We start from the raw sequence: 17,219 nt of genomic DNA on the forward strand, positions 1-17,219 counted from the left end.
TGAGCTCTATGCACAAAACCTAAATACCATTGTAAACCCTTCATTAAACATCAAGACACAAGCACTGGAACAGACTGCTCAGAGAGGTTGTGAAGTCTCCTTCTCTGGAGACATTCAAAACCCGCCTGGACCCATTCCATGTGATTTAGTCTAGGTGATCCTGCTCTGGCAGAGGCAGAAGGGACTAGATGGTGTTTTGAGGTCCCTTCCAACTCTTCTGTGATTCAGTGATTCTTCTTTTAAAGACAAAGAAGTGTGTTATTGTCAGTCAGTCCTTAATTGCTACCTTAATAAACACATGCTCATTTCAAGCATCTAATGAACAATCAGCAATGTATTGTTTCCCTAATCTGTTACAGCAGCTCCTGTCTTTAGTGCCAAAGCTGGTAGAAAGTGAGCAAGGAGCTGCAACCATATCTCCTGTCACCTGCTTCCCCCCACTACCAGCAAAAATCCAAAAACTAAAAAAAAAAAAAAAATATCAGGTCAGCTCACCCATGCTTTCCAAACATCAAAATAAGGAAAACTGACTCCATTTGAAACCCACATAGATATTAAAGCACACTGATGACCTTACTCCTCTCCAAAAAACTCATTTTCTCTATGGAACTACATATAAGGCAATTCTGCTTCAAACTCTGGCCCAGCATCTTAAATCAGCATGAAGTCTATGATGATTTGCTTTAATATTTCAGCTAATAAATGATGACAGCTCAAGAGTTCTACACGAGGTTCAGCCACCCTTGCCACGACACTGATCTCCAGGATACTGCAAACATTAAAATCACGCTTCTAAAGTGGTGAAAATCTCTACTCATGAATCAATCATCTCAAAGCAGAGTCTTCCAGAGGAAACAGGCAGACCTTGGAGCAAGTCGATCTGAAGTTTCCACAGGCCTAAGCTACAACACAGTAGTTACATTTAATACAAAAATCAAAACAACCAGATCAATATTGAAGTCAATGATCGATATTGCCAAAGCACCTGTGGTTGATGGCTATGGCTGGTTTTATAAGATGTCTATGCTTTGGCACTGCTAAACAAGTGAGATGCGTAACAAAGCAGCCTGCTTGTAGTAAGGTCTTGTTCCATACACACAACTTAGTAAACTCCTACTCCAGTCACACAGAAATTATGTTCCGCATTTCAGGATAAACTGGCATGGCATTACTTCAATTCCTGCAGTATTTACAAGGATTCAAAGATGAAGTTTAGAGAGGTGCCTGGCAGGGTGTGCTGTAAATGGGATAGAGGGCTGTACAAGTAGACAAAACAGCATCCCATCAGCCTTGAAACATGTCCTCCTCTGGGCAGCACTAAAGGTCATGGACAGCTTCATTAGCCTCTCCAGTAACTGTGTCAGGCTGAAATGCCAGATAGGAGACAGAGAATACAGAAGGGGAAAGGAAGGAAGAGAATTAACGCTACTTTCCTGCTATTGGATAATTGTTGTAGGACCCTTCCAACTGAAAACTTCTATTTGTCAATGTTTTTGTAATAAAGTCAGGGTGAAAATCCACACCAGGCTGGAGACCCTGCTAGCACACACCAGCAACCAGTTTTCTCCAGGTACTCAGAGTCAGGTGGTGTGCTTGTTTTACAGCAGGAGCACGTATAGCCCATGCTGAGGCCCTTGATGGACGATTTTTACAGAAATTCTTTTTAAAAGGGTTAAGAGTCACAGTGCAGATAACTACACTCTTATTGCTGAAGAAATAGAAAAAGACTTTTTAAAATGCTGAAGACAGCAACACAAGTCATGATAATGAGCTGCCTGTGGCCATTCAACTCAGGGAGTGGGAAGCCTTGGAGGTGGCCTTGGACTACAAGAACACAGCTAAAACAAAACAACACACGCACAAAAAAACCCACCTCAAACAAAAAAAAAACCCACAAACAAACCAACAACAACTCAGAATCTGTATTCTCTGTGAGTATTCCCACTCAGCTTTCTCAATACAGGGGAATCAATTCTGCACAACAGATCACCCCATCTCACAGCTATGACATGCTACCTTATAAAACACAAATGCTGTACCGTTTTTCTCTTCCTTGCAAGGGGTTTCAAATGCAGCAGGAGACAACGGGCAGGCACTCACCTAACAGGCCCTTCTGAACTTCTGTTACAGTTCTGGTTTAATGAATTTAATGGGATGGTGTAAATCTCATCAGTTAGAGTGACCTTTGAGGGATCTTTTAATTAGAAAAATGTTGCTCTGTCTGCGCTTTCTGCTTTCTTTGAAACAAAGTCTCTTGTAGGATTTACTGGGAATGTTTTTGTTCAAAGGAGATAAATTCAAAATCCCGTTTTTCTTTGGAAATACATTGCAATAAATATTTGTCTTTCCAGTGGTAGTGGATGCTCCAAGAATTATAGGGTGGCAGGATTATGCTAAACTTGCAGTTATGCTGACCTCCCAAACAGATGAGGAGGTCTGAGTGACCAGTTTATTTTTATGATCAGTTATCATCATGCATGAGGCTTGCCAGTGATCCTCACTCTCCTCCTTTTTTTCACCTGAAAATTTGTCTGAGAAGTAGCAGAGAAAGCTACAAAGAAAAATTTGAGAGCAAGCTGTCATTACACTCTCAAGCTTTGTTCTAGAGCAAGCTATTTAACTTCCATTGACTATACCTATTAGTAGACAGAACTAGTTGCCACAGTAGTGCTCAAATATTCTTCTTTCCCGTCTATTTTATAAATACAAGGGCATTTTAGCTCTTCCCAAGATCAGAAAAAACATCTCAATACCTCTGGAAGTAAGAAATTAGCAGCTCCAAGATGTTCTTATAAGAGGAAAGCAACTTGCTGAACTTGACAAGTATTAATCATTTTCATTGTCTATGGGAGAAGGCAAGGAAGTACAGTTTTCTTCTGCATCCTCTTCCCATTTTTCAATACATTAAAAATCAGCTAAGGGCCCAGAAGTACATGCAATGCATCTTTATCCTTTAAACAAAATTATTTTTATAAGAAATGTTGCTTCAAAAAGAAAATATTATTTCACTTATCATTTGAACTCAGAATGTAAAATCCATGTTGACAAATATAACCTAGTATTTAACATAGAAAAGGACAAGGGAGACTCTAGCTTTTATACTAAAAAATACTCAGAAGGACCAAAACCACAGAACTCATTCAAAAGAACAAGGAAGGTAATCACTGTGGGAGGAGGGAGGAGCAAGAAGGCTGGACTCTACTCCCCCAAGTCTTCTTCCACACTCAACCATCATCTCCACTGTGATAATTAAATAATACATTTCTAAACTTTTAAAAGAGGGTGTCCAAGCCTGATTCTTCAGAATCTTCCAGCCATCTGGTCTGGAAAGACCATACCCTGTACTGAGGAATTTCAAATTTCAAGACGTGTGAAAAAAGCCAGAAAAAGAAGCACTTGGCACATGTTGTCCATATTTAGGTGTCTACATCGAAGTGACTGGACATTTACACAGTTCTTAATGTTTTCGTACAGCCATGAAGACAGTAGATGGTCAGTACCATTTTAAAAATAAAAAAAAAACCCAAACAGGCCACCTTTATTTATAAAGATACAAGCACCTAACTTTAGCTTATCATTTCTACAATTATTTTCCCCCCATGAATAAAACATTGCACATTTTGTACTTACATTACAATTTCAGTCACATTTATGTTAAATGCACAGTTATTGTATGCAAAACCAGGCCTTAAAGAGTCTTACACTCCAGGGTGCCATACTTCCCCTGAGATCCCGGCTGATACTGTGCTAACCTCTGTCTTTAGTGTTAACTAACAGGCTATTTGCCTGAAGCATTTGTTCTCCAACTTCCAACCTTGCTCCCTGCTAGACAAAGTATTTTGCTTATTGATATTGGCAGAGGGTAGAAGGATTTGGAGTGTATTTGAACTACAATGGAAGCACTCAGAAATTTCTAGCATTTTGAACTACTTTATGACTTCTAGCAATAGTATGTCTTGGTTTTAGAGAAAATCAGTAAAATTCTGTATTCATAAAAATATCTAAGGGCAGGTTAACTCAAGAGTACTTTAAAAAAAAGTGTGTTAGTAAAGTTTACTGTCTTCTTTGTCAGATATATGTGCAAGGCTTTCCCTTTAAAATATCCTAGTCTACAGTTAAAAGGCAAACTTCCCCTATTTCCTGCAAAGTGAAGATTTTCACACAGTTTTTAGAAATCTGCATCCATCATTTAAAAAAAAAAAAAGTGCACATAAAATGTAGCTGCTCCTTGTAAAGCAACTATTCTCTCAATTGGCACAACAGGAGCTTTCAAAAATTTATCCTGTATGTGTCCCTGTGAGAAGCAAACACAGAGAACTGAAGTACAAACTGAAAACAACAGAGGGTATGTTAATATTTTAGGCACCCAAATCCAAAATTCTGGTCATTAAGCCTGTGAACTTCTCTTCTGAAGAGGGTTCCCAATACACTACATGATTTCTGCACAGACTTATCAACATATATAATTGGGCAGGTAGGAACTGAGACCCAGTGACTACGGATAATTACCTGGAAGCCTGCCCATGAGGGAACAGGGGAAATCTGAGTTCCAGCATGTAATCCAAAAAAACATTAATGTAAAATATAGTAACCAGTGAATCTTGGCTTCTTATTTGGTATGCAGTCCAGCTTCAAGAGGCAGAAAGAACTCTGCTCCCATGCAGAAAAATATACAGGATAAATATACAGTAGCCGAAGTGACACAGCAATTAGACTTAAAGTCTCTGTCATGCACAGACTCCCTGTATTCCTTTCAACTTCAAGAAAGGGAATTTTAAGATCCTATTGCCAGCAACATTTTCTATTCTGTAGCTGCAATGTTCTACAATACCTTGCTTTATTCTCAAGTTACAAAACAGAAAGCTTATTTTAAAAAGCCAAAATAGACAGGTTGGACACTTCAGACACGACATGAAATTAAACAAAACTCATCATCTTCAATCGGATCATCAAGACTATTAAAGAAAAGCACCTTCTACAGCTTGAGAAGATATACATTGAAGATTTGGGAGATCTATTTAAAGAAACTGAAGGTAAGCCAAGTCTCCAATTACAAGGACAGAAAACATCAAACAACAGCAGTTGCAGAAAGGAGGACAAGCAGCTGTCAAAGTGACCAAAAGTGAACTTTGTATACACTTATCTATTATTGATAATATAGACAGATATAGAGGTGTGGTCCCAAAAGCACAAAAGATTTCAAAATGCTAATAACCAGTTATGTCTGTCTTGCCACAAAACCAAAGCGCCAAGAAGGGAAAATCTAGAAGTTTCTAAAAGCAAAAAGAATGTCAATTTTCAGCCTTTATTCAAATGTAAAACCACTGACAACCTCCATTTCTCTAGTAATTCATGAATTTGTTGCAACAAATTTTATTTAGACCTAAATGTTCTGTTAGAGGGCATTAAAAAATGTTTAATTTCATGCTAACAGGATGTGAAGATGATAATCTAAAACAATTTCTATTTAATTTCTGTAGTAGTCTTATGATAGCTTACTACAGCAACTGTCTATATTGCCCAAGCAGTCACTTCCCTTGTCCAGACTTTTAGTACAGACTGAGCCCTACCTGATCCAGCACAAGACTGACCATCCCATGAATGAAAAACAAAACAAAACACAACACACAAAAAGGAACTAAATAGCAATGGGAAGAAGCAATTAAAAAAAAAAATGAGATTCCATAGAGGCAAAAAAAGTCCAATTCTCAGTTTCAAAATAAGTATTTGCCATCTGACTTTGGGCAAGTCAGTGTCAGTCCCTGTTTCCTTTTTGTAAAATGGGGCAGCGGAACTGAAATCTGTTTCTACAGCAGGGTAACAGATTGAACTCATTAAGATTTGTAAAGCACTTAGACTTCCTTGTATGACTACTGCTTTAGATGTGTAAATATGTTGTATTATAAAACAGGAAGTTCAATTATGCAGATCTCCAAATTCTGATAAGCTACATGCAAAAATATAGCAAATTAAGGTTATGACAATCACATTCTGATTTTAGAAAAAAATGGCAGAATAAGGACAACGCTGACACGCAATCACCTCAAAGACAGCATCAGTAAAACTGAAGAGAAACAAGGCTTGAAAGACAACAGGAAAGACAAAATATAAATATCATTACTTCATCCTGAATTTGATATATACACGTTTTCAACATCAGTCAACAGAAGAAAAACATAAATAGTAATAAAATAGTTACAGAAGATTTCATTGCTCTATATAACCCTGAACAAGAGGCAAGGTCTAGAGAAAGCAATTTCTACGCTTTGGACAATTAACTTGTAGAAGAGCTACATTTAGAGCAGAAAGTGACATTTTATATATGTTATATATAACTATAATATGATACTTTGCTTAAAAAGTACTGTAATTGGAGAATTAAATAACAACAGCTACATTGTGAAGTTCAACACACTCTAACAACTGCAGGAATAAATAATACGTGATTAAACATAGCAAGTGAAAGATTTATTACCATCAACAGCCATTACCACAACAAAGGACCAAATCAGGAATAAGAAATGCAAAGGGATTCACAGAAGTAAAAAACCACAATGAAGTCCTTAAAAAGAATGCACATTACTTATCAGGTAAGGTGGGGGTGGATGGGACAATTTATTTTAAAGGAATCTCAAATCATTCTGTCTTGCCAGAGATTTTTTTTTAAGGCTATCAAGACTCCAAACAAAAGCAGCTAAAGAGGTATTTCATGTACAATGGGTAAGATGTATATGAATAACTAGAAAGCTGAGAGCATCATTTGCATCATTAGCAAAATTTTCAAGTAATACAATTCCAAGGAATAGCAGAGATGAAAGAAAATTAGCAGGTTTGCCAAATGATTAAGCAGCCAAATGATCACTTAAGACAAACACACTGCAGAGCAGCTAAATGATTTATCTGCATTAATTATTCACAATGGATATGGAAGAACATGTTCTCAGATCTACTCTTTACAGGTGAAATAAAATTGCCAGTTTAAATAGAGGGAACACTAGAAATATTAAGACAAAAACCAAATAGTTAACAGAACATTATACAATCTAAAATTTAAAGAAACTTAAACTGCAAATCTGTCTATCCTACTAGCAATAGAAAGCAATTAATAGATGGAATCCAAGCCTCCATCTGATGTGCACAGCGTATAAACTTCTGTTCAGTCCTGACAAAGAGGAAAAGCCCAAGGACTACTGCAGCAGATCAATTTTGGGGTGTTGCATTGTGAATTTGCAAGCCACCACTGCCAGGCAGATAGGTATACATGTACTAACATTATCTGAATCTGTCTCTTCCTAGAAGAAATTCCACTCTTACATTTATGAAAACTTTTTCCCATCTTGTTGTTTGGAAAAATCTCAGTGGGGTGATGCAGTTCACACTGTTTGGTATCAATAACTTTACCCAAGTCCTTTTAAAGAACAGCCATTATGAAGATTAAACAGTTGTGGAGTGAGAGACTGCAAAATAATGATAAACTTGGAATGAATGACTCATTTTTAAAACTGGCTGGCTATACTCAAAGATTTTCAGACTCATACTAACCCTTAAATCAGAGTGGAGAACCCATGTCTTACAAGTAACAATAAAATGTCTTAAGATATTTTTCATTATATTATTAATGCTAAGTGTGTACATTGACACCTGACACAAAGCTATCTGAAAAACCTCTTGCCCTGGGAAAGGTGAAAGGTTCTCTATTTCCGTCTTCTATGTACCACTTACTTACAGACAGCTCTTCAAATGTTGGGTCACTTCTGAGCCTCAGTGCACAGTATGCACAGCTACCCAGTACACAAGTATGTAGATCTTCATTAGGAAGACAAGGCATACATCTTTCTAAACACTAAAAATAAATAAATAAATTATTATGACAACCCAGTGAAACTTGGGTATAGTTCTTTGAACAAGGGAAAGAAATTTTAAAACTCAGAGGAGAACGTAACATAACACAGCTTCAGAACAAGTACATTTGTGTGCAAGTTATTCTCCCTTGTAGCCATGCATCATGCCACCTACTGTCAGAATCACCTCCTTCATATAGTGCAGTGTGTCCAACCAACACAGCTCAGTTCAAATCCTAAGTTTTTTAGGTTATATGTACATGCTTTGTGACACATTATCTCCACTTGGAGCTGCCATAATCATTCTCATTAAATTCACAGAAAATTGCTAAAATAACTAGAAAGATACAAAACTCATCTTGGTAGTGGTTGAGTGGTTCATATTTGCCTCCAAACCAAGTTCTTTAAGACAAAATTTCAAATTGTTCAATTTAAGAGATTAAGAATCAGCCTGGTCTTAATTATTGCATTAAGGTTTACAAGTATACTTCCACATTAATTTTTCCTCAAAAAAAAGTTAATTTAGCGGAGGTGAACCACTTATTAGCCCTATTAGTACATTGTACATAGCTTTTATATACTTAATAGTAATACACAGCTTTACATTTTCCTATATATAACAGCAACATTTAGAATGTGCTTACCACATACTGATGGAAAAGCACCCACTTAAATTAAATGCACTTAAAAAGGAGAATGGGATGGGATGGAAAATAATGCTAGAGGATTGAAAGAATCTGACTCGAAGAAGGAACTTCAGTGTTTAATTTTTTTTTTAAAATGTTTGTGAAATAGAAAATGAACAAAGAAGGAAAAAACTTCCCAGAGCACCACTGCTCTTTATCCTCCATGCTAGCCTACTTCCTAGAAAAGTCATGCATGAAGATGAGGGGAGAAAGAAATTTAAATATAAAGCCACTAAAACACACTTCTGTTGTTTTGTTTTCTGTGTACAACAAACTTAAGGGCAGAATGTTATCAGCCTCGTGTTTGAATAGCTTGTCCCTATTTATGTCAAAGCGTTAACATTATTTAAATGAGGCTTTCTGTATTTAATAGTGCAGTTTGTCCAACATATCTTCCGCTTGTCAGAGATAAATAGAATGCTGTGTTCCAGCACAAGAGAAAGTAAATCTGTTACTGCCACGTTCTGGCTGCACTCTATGTTTCTGAAGAGATACCAGCTATAAAAAGAAGTACCTATTGTTTCTACCAGGTTTTTCACGCTGAAGTGCTTATTTCTCAGTAGAGTAGATTCTTGCTGAAGCTGAGAAAGACCAAGACTCAAAATAACACCATTAGGAGAGCAATTAGTTTCTCATTTCCTTTGCAGCAGTCCCAAAATATTTTTTAAATTAAAAAAAAAGAAAAAAAATTAAAACATCCCTTCCCTTTTACATTTTTTTAAAGAAGTCCTGACTCAAACTACAACACAGCTTCAAAGCAAAGATTGTCTTTGTCACCACCTTTATCACCTATGCATTCCCATGGATGTTACCAGAGGAGAAAGGAATGAAGACTCTGTTAGACTATGCAAAATTTCAATTTATACCTAGAGAAAATTTGAAAATTTTCTTGCTATTTCTGGAGTGGTACAAGGAATCTCCAGAGTAAATATAACAAATGCTATGTAGGTTAAGCCACTATAATAAACAGTTGTTTTAGAATGTCGAAGAACTTTGTTATTTGGTGTTAAGACCCAAAAAAACCTGCCTTGCTGGACCAGACCACAGCATCCTTCCAGCCCAGTACTGTCTCTGAGTATCTGCTTCCAGTCACTGGTGGTATATTAGAGCAAGGTTCAACTGCTGTAGAAGAGTGATACTGACATAACCTTTTATGCCTCAGCACTTTTCAACTTGTCTTTCATTTTATTCACACAGCATTGTTCCCTCCAGCCAAAGCATAAAATCCAAATAAAGAGTAAATCCTGCAATAAAGCTAGTAAGTCTACTCAAACCATGTAAAACATTCAACTATACACTGTCATGTTATTACAGATTTGTCAGCAAATTTTGTCGACAAATCCAAACTAGGAGCACCCGGGCATGGAAATCAGGCCCTGTAATTGTTGGCAAAAATGAAAGAGTCATCTAATGCAGGAGACACTCACTAAAACAACTGACAAAAGTGAAACTGAAAGATAATGTTAAGTGCATGATCTAGTAATAAGAGAGACTAATCATTTCAGTAATTCAGTGTATTTTGACAGCCTGTACCTCTAGTGTTCCAAACCAAAATGAGGTATGTAGACTGAACAGCCTTCAGGCAGTTATACCTGAAAATAGAGAAGTAGCTAGCATGTTTCTCATCTCTGCACACGCTGCGATACCCTACATTTGAAGGTTGTCAAGGTTGTCTAGTTGCTGCTTCTCTTCCCCACACAAGTCATTTTCCTTTCATCATAAATGTATTTTATTTGTGTTATGATCATTCCAAAAGTCTTGGCAAACAGGATACCCAAAAAGATGGTGATGGACTCCAATCCAAAAAGTTACAGTCAACAGGACCAAAGAAAAAAATGACAACACTGAGGGCTTGCATATGCGGATGGTGGATAATATGATGAGCTCGTTAAGTCTGACTGTCAAGCTAGTACAAGACAAGTAGAGGGCTCCAACTGCTACTCAGTCTAAATACCATTTAATTGCTAACCTCTTGGAGAAGGGAATTAACTGGTTCAGAAAAGCAGTCTTAAGTGGTCTAAGAAAAAAGCACAATGCTATGTAAGGGCAAAGGTTTGAAGTAGAAATGACACAATATGCAACAGGAGTGATGAAAAAGACTGTGAAGAATTCAAAGTACACTGAGGAATACTGAAACAAAGAGGATTCTAGTAGGAAATAAAGGAAAAGCATTAAGGGTGTCATCTGAAGGCTTCCTCCCAGGCCTCAGTCCTTCGCAAGAATTTTAGCAGTGACAAAGAGAAAAGGTATCAGCAAAGACACAAACTGAAAGAAGTTGTAGCCTTACATATGTGCAAGGCATAGGACAGAAAGGAAAAACCGATGTCTCTTCAAGTTAACATTTTTGATGCCCTAGCATGTGTATTGGTAAAGACACAGTCCATGAAAGTCATTAGGATCTGCCAGAGAGAAGAGATAAAATATGTTACGAGAAATACGAGAAATATGATGAGAGCCTGTCAACTCTGGCTCAGGAAGCTTTCTTGGAAAGAGTGACTTGGGAAGTTAGACTCGCCTTGCTTTGTACTGTTCCAAAGGCACCCATTACACTCTGCACTGTGCCAAAATAAATCTGTTCTTATATAACTACTTGGAACTATGAAAAACAGATTGTCTTGAAAAAAATGTAAATATAAATAAAAGGTTGAAAGCAACTGAATAAGGACAACTTTAAAACAGAAATATTAGGAAGTCACTACGAAGCGCAAGAGACCAAGATGAACTGGAACCATGCTAAGATTTTGGGTGGTACAATAAATATATTGGTTCAGAAGTTTTTATAATACTATCATAACTTCCTTTTTAGGTCCATAAAGCACCTGGTAGCTTTTTCGATTGGTCCTGCCTCTGTTACAGACCAAGCAGAAAAAACAGGGAGTGGGGGAGCATGGGGCATGGTCAGTACCCATAGAAACAGCATGAAAATGCAGAAGAAAAAAAGCTCAAATATGAATACTTTCTTGGGGCAAGGTGATTAAATTTTCTTACATTTATTAGTATTTATTCAATTTATCAAAAGTAATTAAAATCTTCTACTGTCTCAGGTACTTGTTTATGTATTGCAGTACATTGAAAGTAACACACAGAAGACATATACATAAGGGAAATTCGATTTTTTGCACAGGACTGATGCCAACACCTTGTGTGCAGTGTTGAATTTTTCCCTTCACATACAGCAATGTAGCATAATCAGTATGGGGTTTACTACCAGCAGAAATAACTATTCAGCAATAGCTCTTGATATACTTCAAGGCTAGATAACACAGTCTGAAGGTCAAGTTCTGACTTCTTGAAGCCTAATTTATTCAAGAGGAGACTAAAGTACTAGAGCTAGAAAATGGCCAAGCACTTTCTTCAATTGATGAAAAAGCTGGGTTTTTTCCAAAGGATTTCTGCCAACAGAAAAGGATTATGAGCAGAGTAGGGCACTAAACACTGCCAATTTCCTTGGTTACTGTATGAAGAATGTTAGATGTTCAAAGAAGGCAAGAAGAAACTGAAAATCATATCAAAGATTTGTTCAAGAACTGAAGACAGAGAGGAGACAGAGTGCAACGTTAATTGTGCCACTAAACCTTGTCAAACTATACAAGGGATGAGTAATGACCAAGTGTATTAAACCACTGAGATTTTAAAAGACTTTTTAAAAAGCTCTGTGCACTTATTACTCACCCTCTCATACACACACACACACACACACACACACACACACACACAGAGACATATGTCCTTATCTACCTTTCACGGCAACTATGCAGCATAGTGTTACACGTTTTAAATTCCAAGATAGCTGATTAATTTGTGTACAGAATATTCTGTAAAATTTGATTCCAGACTGGAATGTGACAGGATAGAGAAAAGCCTCCCTCTCCACCCCAGTAGCTGAACCACAGGGACTGTTAAAGTTAGCCCCATTTTTATTTAATTCATACACATGGGATCACTTTTATACACAAAAAAAACAATAGGAAGCTTTATTGGTTTAATGTTATTCAAAGCACAAATATGACTGGCCAACTGGTTTATGACTGCTACACCAGAACCCATTTTTAGGTGCCTGCTTTAGTGTATATAATCAAAGCAAAAAATGGTCTTAGAACCCTTCTCAACTATAATATCCAATCTAGATTCATCTGGCCAACATCACCCAGGAGGAGAAAAGTCCCGCAATAACCTCCCCCCCCAAGAAGGTACTGTCAGTAGCTCCCCTAAAACAGTTCCTGACCCTAACCAAACCTCTTCAACGATGACAGAAAATGCTAGTCTGCCACCCTTCTTCCCTGTTCTCCACAAACTCAATCTCTGGCGTCACACCAGGCTCTTTCATGGGTAGGTAACTTAATATCTGCAAGTATAGTATGACTGATGACTGAATTCTAGGCAGCTCATGAACTACAGCTTTTCATAGCTAACTAGAAAGTCATATGCTCCCTCAAACAAGTATGCAAGGTTTCACAAAGTTTTTATGTATTATCAAGAGGAAGCAAAAATTCCACATCTTCCCAAGCCAAATGTAGCTGTCTTAGCACATGTTAGATACACAAAGGTGTAAAGACCTTTCCTTGAGCCTACATACTGGCTTAACCTTCTAGTAATTTTAAAAATAAACATCTTTCAAAAAACACACTACCAGTCTCCTGAATTCAGAAGTCTCAGCCCGTTCCCATCCATATTCATTCCGCCTCCTGAACTTGATCCTCAACTCCTGCTCTGGCTCAAAAACTTCACTATTTGTATCAGCCTCTGCAGATCCAGCAGCAGCATATCCTGATGCTTTATCCCAGTAATTTATCTCTAATTCTATACTGAACTTCCAGTTGGGCTCATTTTACTGCTTTACCTGTGGTTATCCCCATTATCTTTTCTCAGACCACATAATAACTCCTGAAACAAAACATTCAACTAAGAATAAGACCTTAAAGTGATTCAATTACTTCACATCAACCGTCACAGCCTTTCTGACCACTGTTCCTATGTCTATAGAGCACATTTAAGCCCATCTCCCTCTTAAACCTCTCATCTGTCTTCCAATCTTTGTGGTGTGTTACCCTTTCTTTCATTTTGTTATTGTATTGTATTATTTATTGTTGTACTTCTTTTATTTTTATTACTGTTCAAAAAGGGCACGGGGGTTGTTTATGCATCTTTACATGACAATTTTTCCTTATTTGTCCTTATGAAGAAATGTTTCATACATGAATGCTTTGTCTGCCTCCAGTTATTTTATAAAAGGTATTCATTTAATGACACCATTATCGTGTCACTTAAAGCGCCTTATGTAAAATTCCTGGATTAGCACATTGGCCTTTCATCTCAGGGAACTCAAATGCAAAACCAAAAATTACTTTCATGCTCTTAGCCTTGCAGACAGACATTGCTAATTCTCAGTACAATTTGGCTTAAGTGGCCATTTTTCCTTGGGGGAGGGGCAAGTGTTGATTAAAGCAGCGTGTGATTTCAGGCCAGAAAAATAGATGGGATAAAGATGCAAGAGAATCTTGAAATTTGCATGCTTATACCAGTCCTACATTTGAGCAATCTAAATCACATCCTCATTTGCTAATCAGTATTTCTTCCATTTAAAAGACACTATGCAATCTCTTCAAGAATCACTGGAAATTATTCAGCTGCAATACACACTACCTATGTACACCAGGTTTTTAACATCGTGTGACCTCATACGCTATGAAGTTCCCAGCTGCTGTGGAAAAAAATGACAACTCTCACTGTTTATATACACCTTGCATCCAACATCAGGTGCATAAGTACTTTTCTACTTCTCACATAACAAGTGTAGTAGACTTGTGGTTGTTTATCTTGAATAAATGACTGGCCTTTGACTGTAAAACATTTTGAACACATTATGACCTTTTAAATCCAATGTCTTAAAAACATTTTTAGAGGAGTACAAAGTTATTTATATGAAAGGTAAGGAAGACACTCTAACTGTGTTGGATTAATTATGTGTCTATTCTATATACACACTATAAATAGGTTTTAATAGTATGCAATATGAGCATCAACCCATGTTTATTAAGCAAGCCATTTTTCTGCCTGTGCTAAAGGACCCCTTGGAATCTAAAAGAGGGTCTGTAGCTTTAGTTAAAAATATATTACCTAAGAATAAAACACATCACCTGTGATAAGTATTTCATATCCCATTTTAAAACAGAAAGAAGTAAAAAATAAATTTGGACAAAGCGTACTAGATATTTGGAATGAAAATGAGAAAACCCCATATATTAAAGAAACTGGCAGAACAGCCAGATTAGCACACTGATAAGGCAAAATCTTACTTTGTGAGGGAGGGGGGGAAAAATAAAAATATACTTGCAAATTTTCCAGTAATATTAGGTAAACCAGACTTGTTACACAATTAACCACTCTATGAATTTAAGAAACAATGATTGGAGATGATCGATAGCCTAAAATACTACTTTATTAACTAATGCTTAAGTTTCTCTTGACTATGAAGTACTAACATAACATTCTCGCATTACAAAAAAATGTAAGACTACTTTAAGTTAAAGGTGATGTCAAAGGTTCTGATGTCTGAGAGAAAAAAAAGAAAAACAAAATAACATATGCACATGCATGCACAGGTGCTCCCCTTTACAAGTAAGGATCTTCCTTGTCAGCCTTCCTGCTTTCCCTGCCTATAGTATTCCTGTTCCAGAAATTAAGAGTATTTCTATAGAAATAATAAAACACCCTTTGAATAGAGAGAAGAGATACTTTCAAGAGGAGTTCTGCATGCATAGATACAAACATCATAAGCATAAACACGACTATTAAGTTTTTGCAACTGTGTGTAACCCAATACCTACCTACGGCAACATCCTGGGCCACTTCCTCCTACTATTTCCATTATTTTTATTTTGGGCATACAAAGTGCACAAATAACAAAAAGTATAGGCAGTAACTGCTGACTGCTAATTTGACAGTAGTGTGAAAACATCTGTGTTTTAAAACAGGAGAGAATGCACAGAAAACAATCTTACCGTGCATCTGCCAAAAGAGAAAAGCCCCTAAGTTTCATTGGAGAACTTCTCAACAGCAAAAAAATAAAAGCAATCCATTAACATATACATTGCAATTAAAAGTGAGTTTCCTAGCCTTCTGAATGCTAGATTGAGCAAAGTTACCTATCTCTCTCCCCTCCCACGTAGCGCCAACTAATGCTGTGTGCATACCAGAGGAGGCCAATATAATTGCACCCTGCAAGAACAAAGGCCTTCATCTCCTAACATACAAATAACAAAAACAGCCAAAACTAAGCAAAACTATGACAACTAAAGATTTGAGACCAGGTAGGGTGTTGGGGAAGGGACAGAGGAAGAAGAGGGAACCACAGGATTGAGAGCATGCAAGCTGAGAAGTTAAACTTAAAGACAACTTTTAAACATTTTCTAGTGTAACAGATATACCAAAGTGTTAAGATAAAACTGTGTAAGAGCACATCTTTCACACATCTAAATCTGAAAGGGAAGTGACCATACTAGAAAAGTAGTATATGATCTTGTCATTAGAACAGTAGCATAATCTACTCTGAACCAATCAATCACAGTAAAATTGTATGTTCACAGGCCAACTCAATTAATTAATCTGAAAGAACACAATACATCTCAAATCAGTAACAGCTATGTGTTCACATGCTACTTTAGACCCCCTGGACTTGTGCCATAAGTAGTATATGCTGTGTCCTGCGTAAATTGCTCATGAGAATCATTTAATACCACAGCAATATTTCAGTGAAATTTCATTTTTCACACTGCTGGTGTATTAAAAGCCTCTGATTAACAGAAGAGTCTATTAGCAGTGATTCAGACACATTATGCAGCAATGAATTTTTGAAATATATCTACACATTTAGAAAATATATCGAACTAATGAATTACTTAAAGTTTGTTTGAACTAACTTTTTAGAAGTTAATATATCTGACTTAGCAGAGAGTCGTATTTCCATACCTCAGGTCTGTGTGTATTTTTAACTTCAGAGATACCGCCAATGCATAGAGTTACACCAGGCAATCCTTCTGCCTACAGGCATAAGGATTTTGCATTGCTTCCACTTTTTAGCGAGGGAACAAAAAAAAGCAAGCTACAGTGGGTATAGAGAAACACTGCAGTGTTATCCTGATTCCCAAAAGACATGATGGACCATTCACTATTAAGGTGTTAGAGAGGGTGAGGAAAAAGTATGTTGTGTTTAAGGCTGATCCAAAGCCTGAGGAAGCAGACTCCAATAATCTTCCATTAAGAAGAAGACTATACCCTTCTACAGAGGCATATGTTAATATTCTGAAATGCAATTATGATACTTATTTTATAAACTGCATTAATCTGTAAGCAAAATAAATTTCTTGTACAAGGCACAGAAAAAAGTACAATAACAAATATCCAATTATGTACACATACATCTTTGTGTATATTATTAAACTTGTATTTCACATAATGAAAAAAAAATCTACATTTGTCAGAAAATAAAAAAATTCTTTTTAAAATAGAGAAATAAAAAATAATTGAAATAAATAATGTAGCCCTGTTTCAATATTGTTTGTTTACACTAAGCAAATGTATTACCATTACTAAAGTCACAATTAGAAGACTGATTTAAATGACATACCCATTTCTGCAGAGTTATTGGCATTATTGCAGGCAACGTTACTCTTCTTGAAGACAAATTCATGTC

At 36.7% G+C, this 17,219-nt stretch overlaps 1 protein-coding gene across 1 annotated transcript in view; it reads right to left on the reverse strand.

Annotated features, from left to right (window-relative positions):
* Positions 1–17,219, reverse strand: part of GRB14 (growth factor receptor bound protein 14) — a 47,213-nt gene extending 29,994 nt beyond the window's left edge. Inside the window, exon 1 of the mRNA XM_084265040.1 lies at positions 17,154–17,219. Coding sequence (XP_084121166.1) covers positions 17,154–17,216 — 63 coding nt within the window. The 5' untranslated portion in view covers positions 17,217–17,219. The remainder of the gene's footprint in view (positions 1–17,153) is intronic.

This window comes from Gallinula chloropus, assembly GCF_964237585.1.
Source record: "Gallinula chloropus genome assembly, chromosome: 5".
NCBI lineage: Eukaryota > Metazoa > Chordata > Aves > Gruiformes > Rallidae > Gallinula > Gallinula chloropus.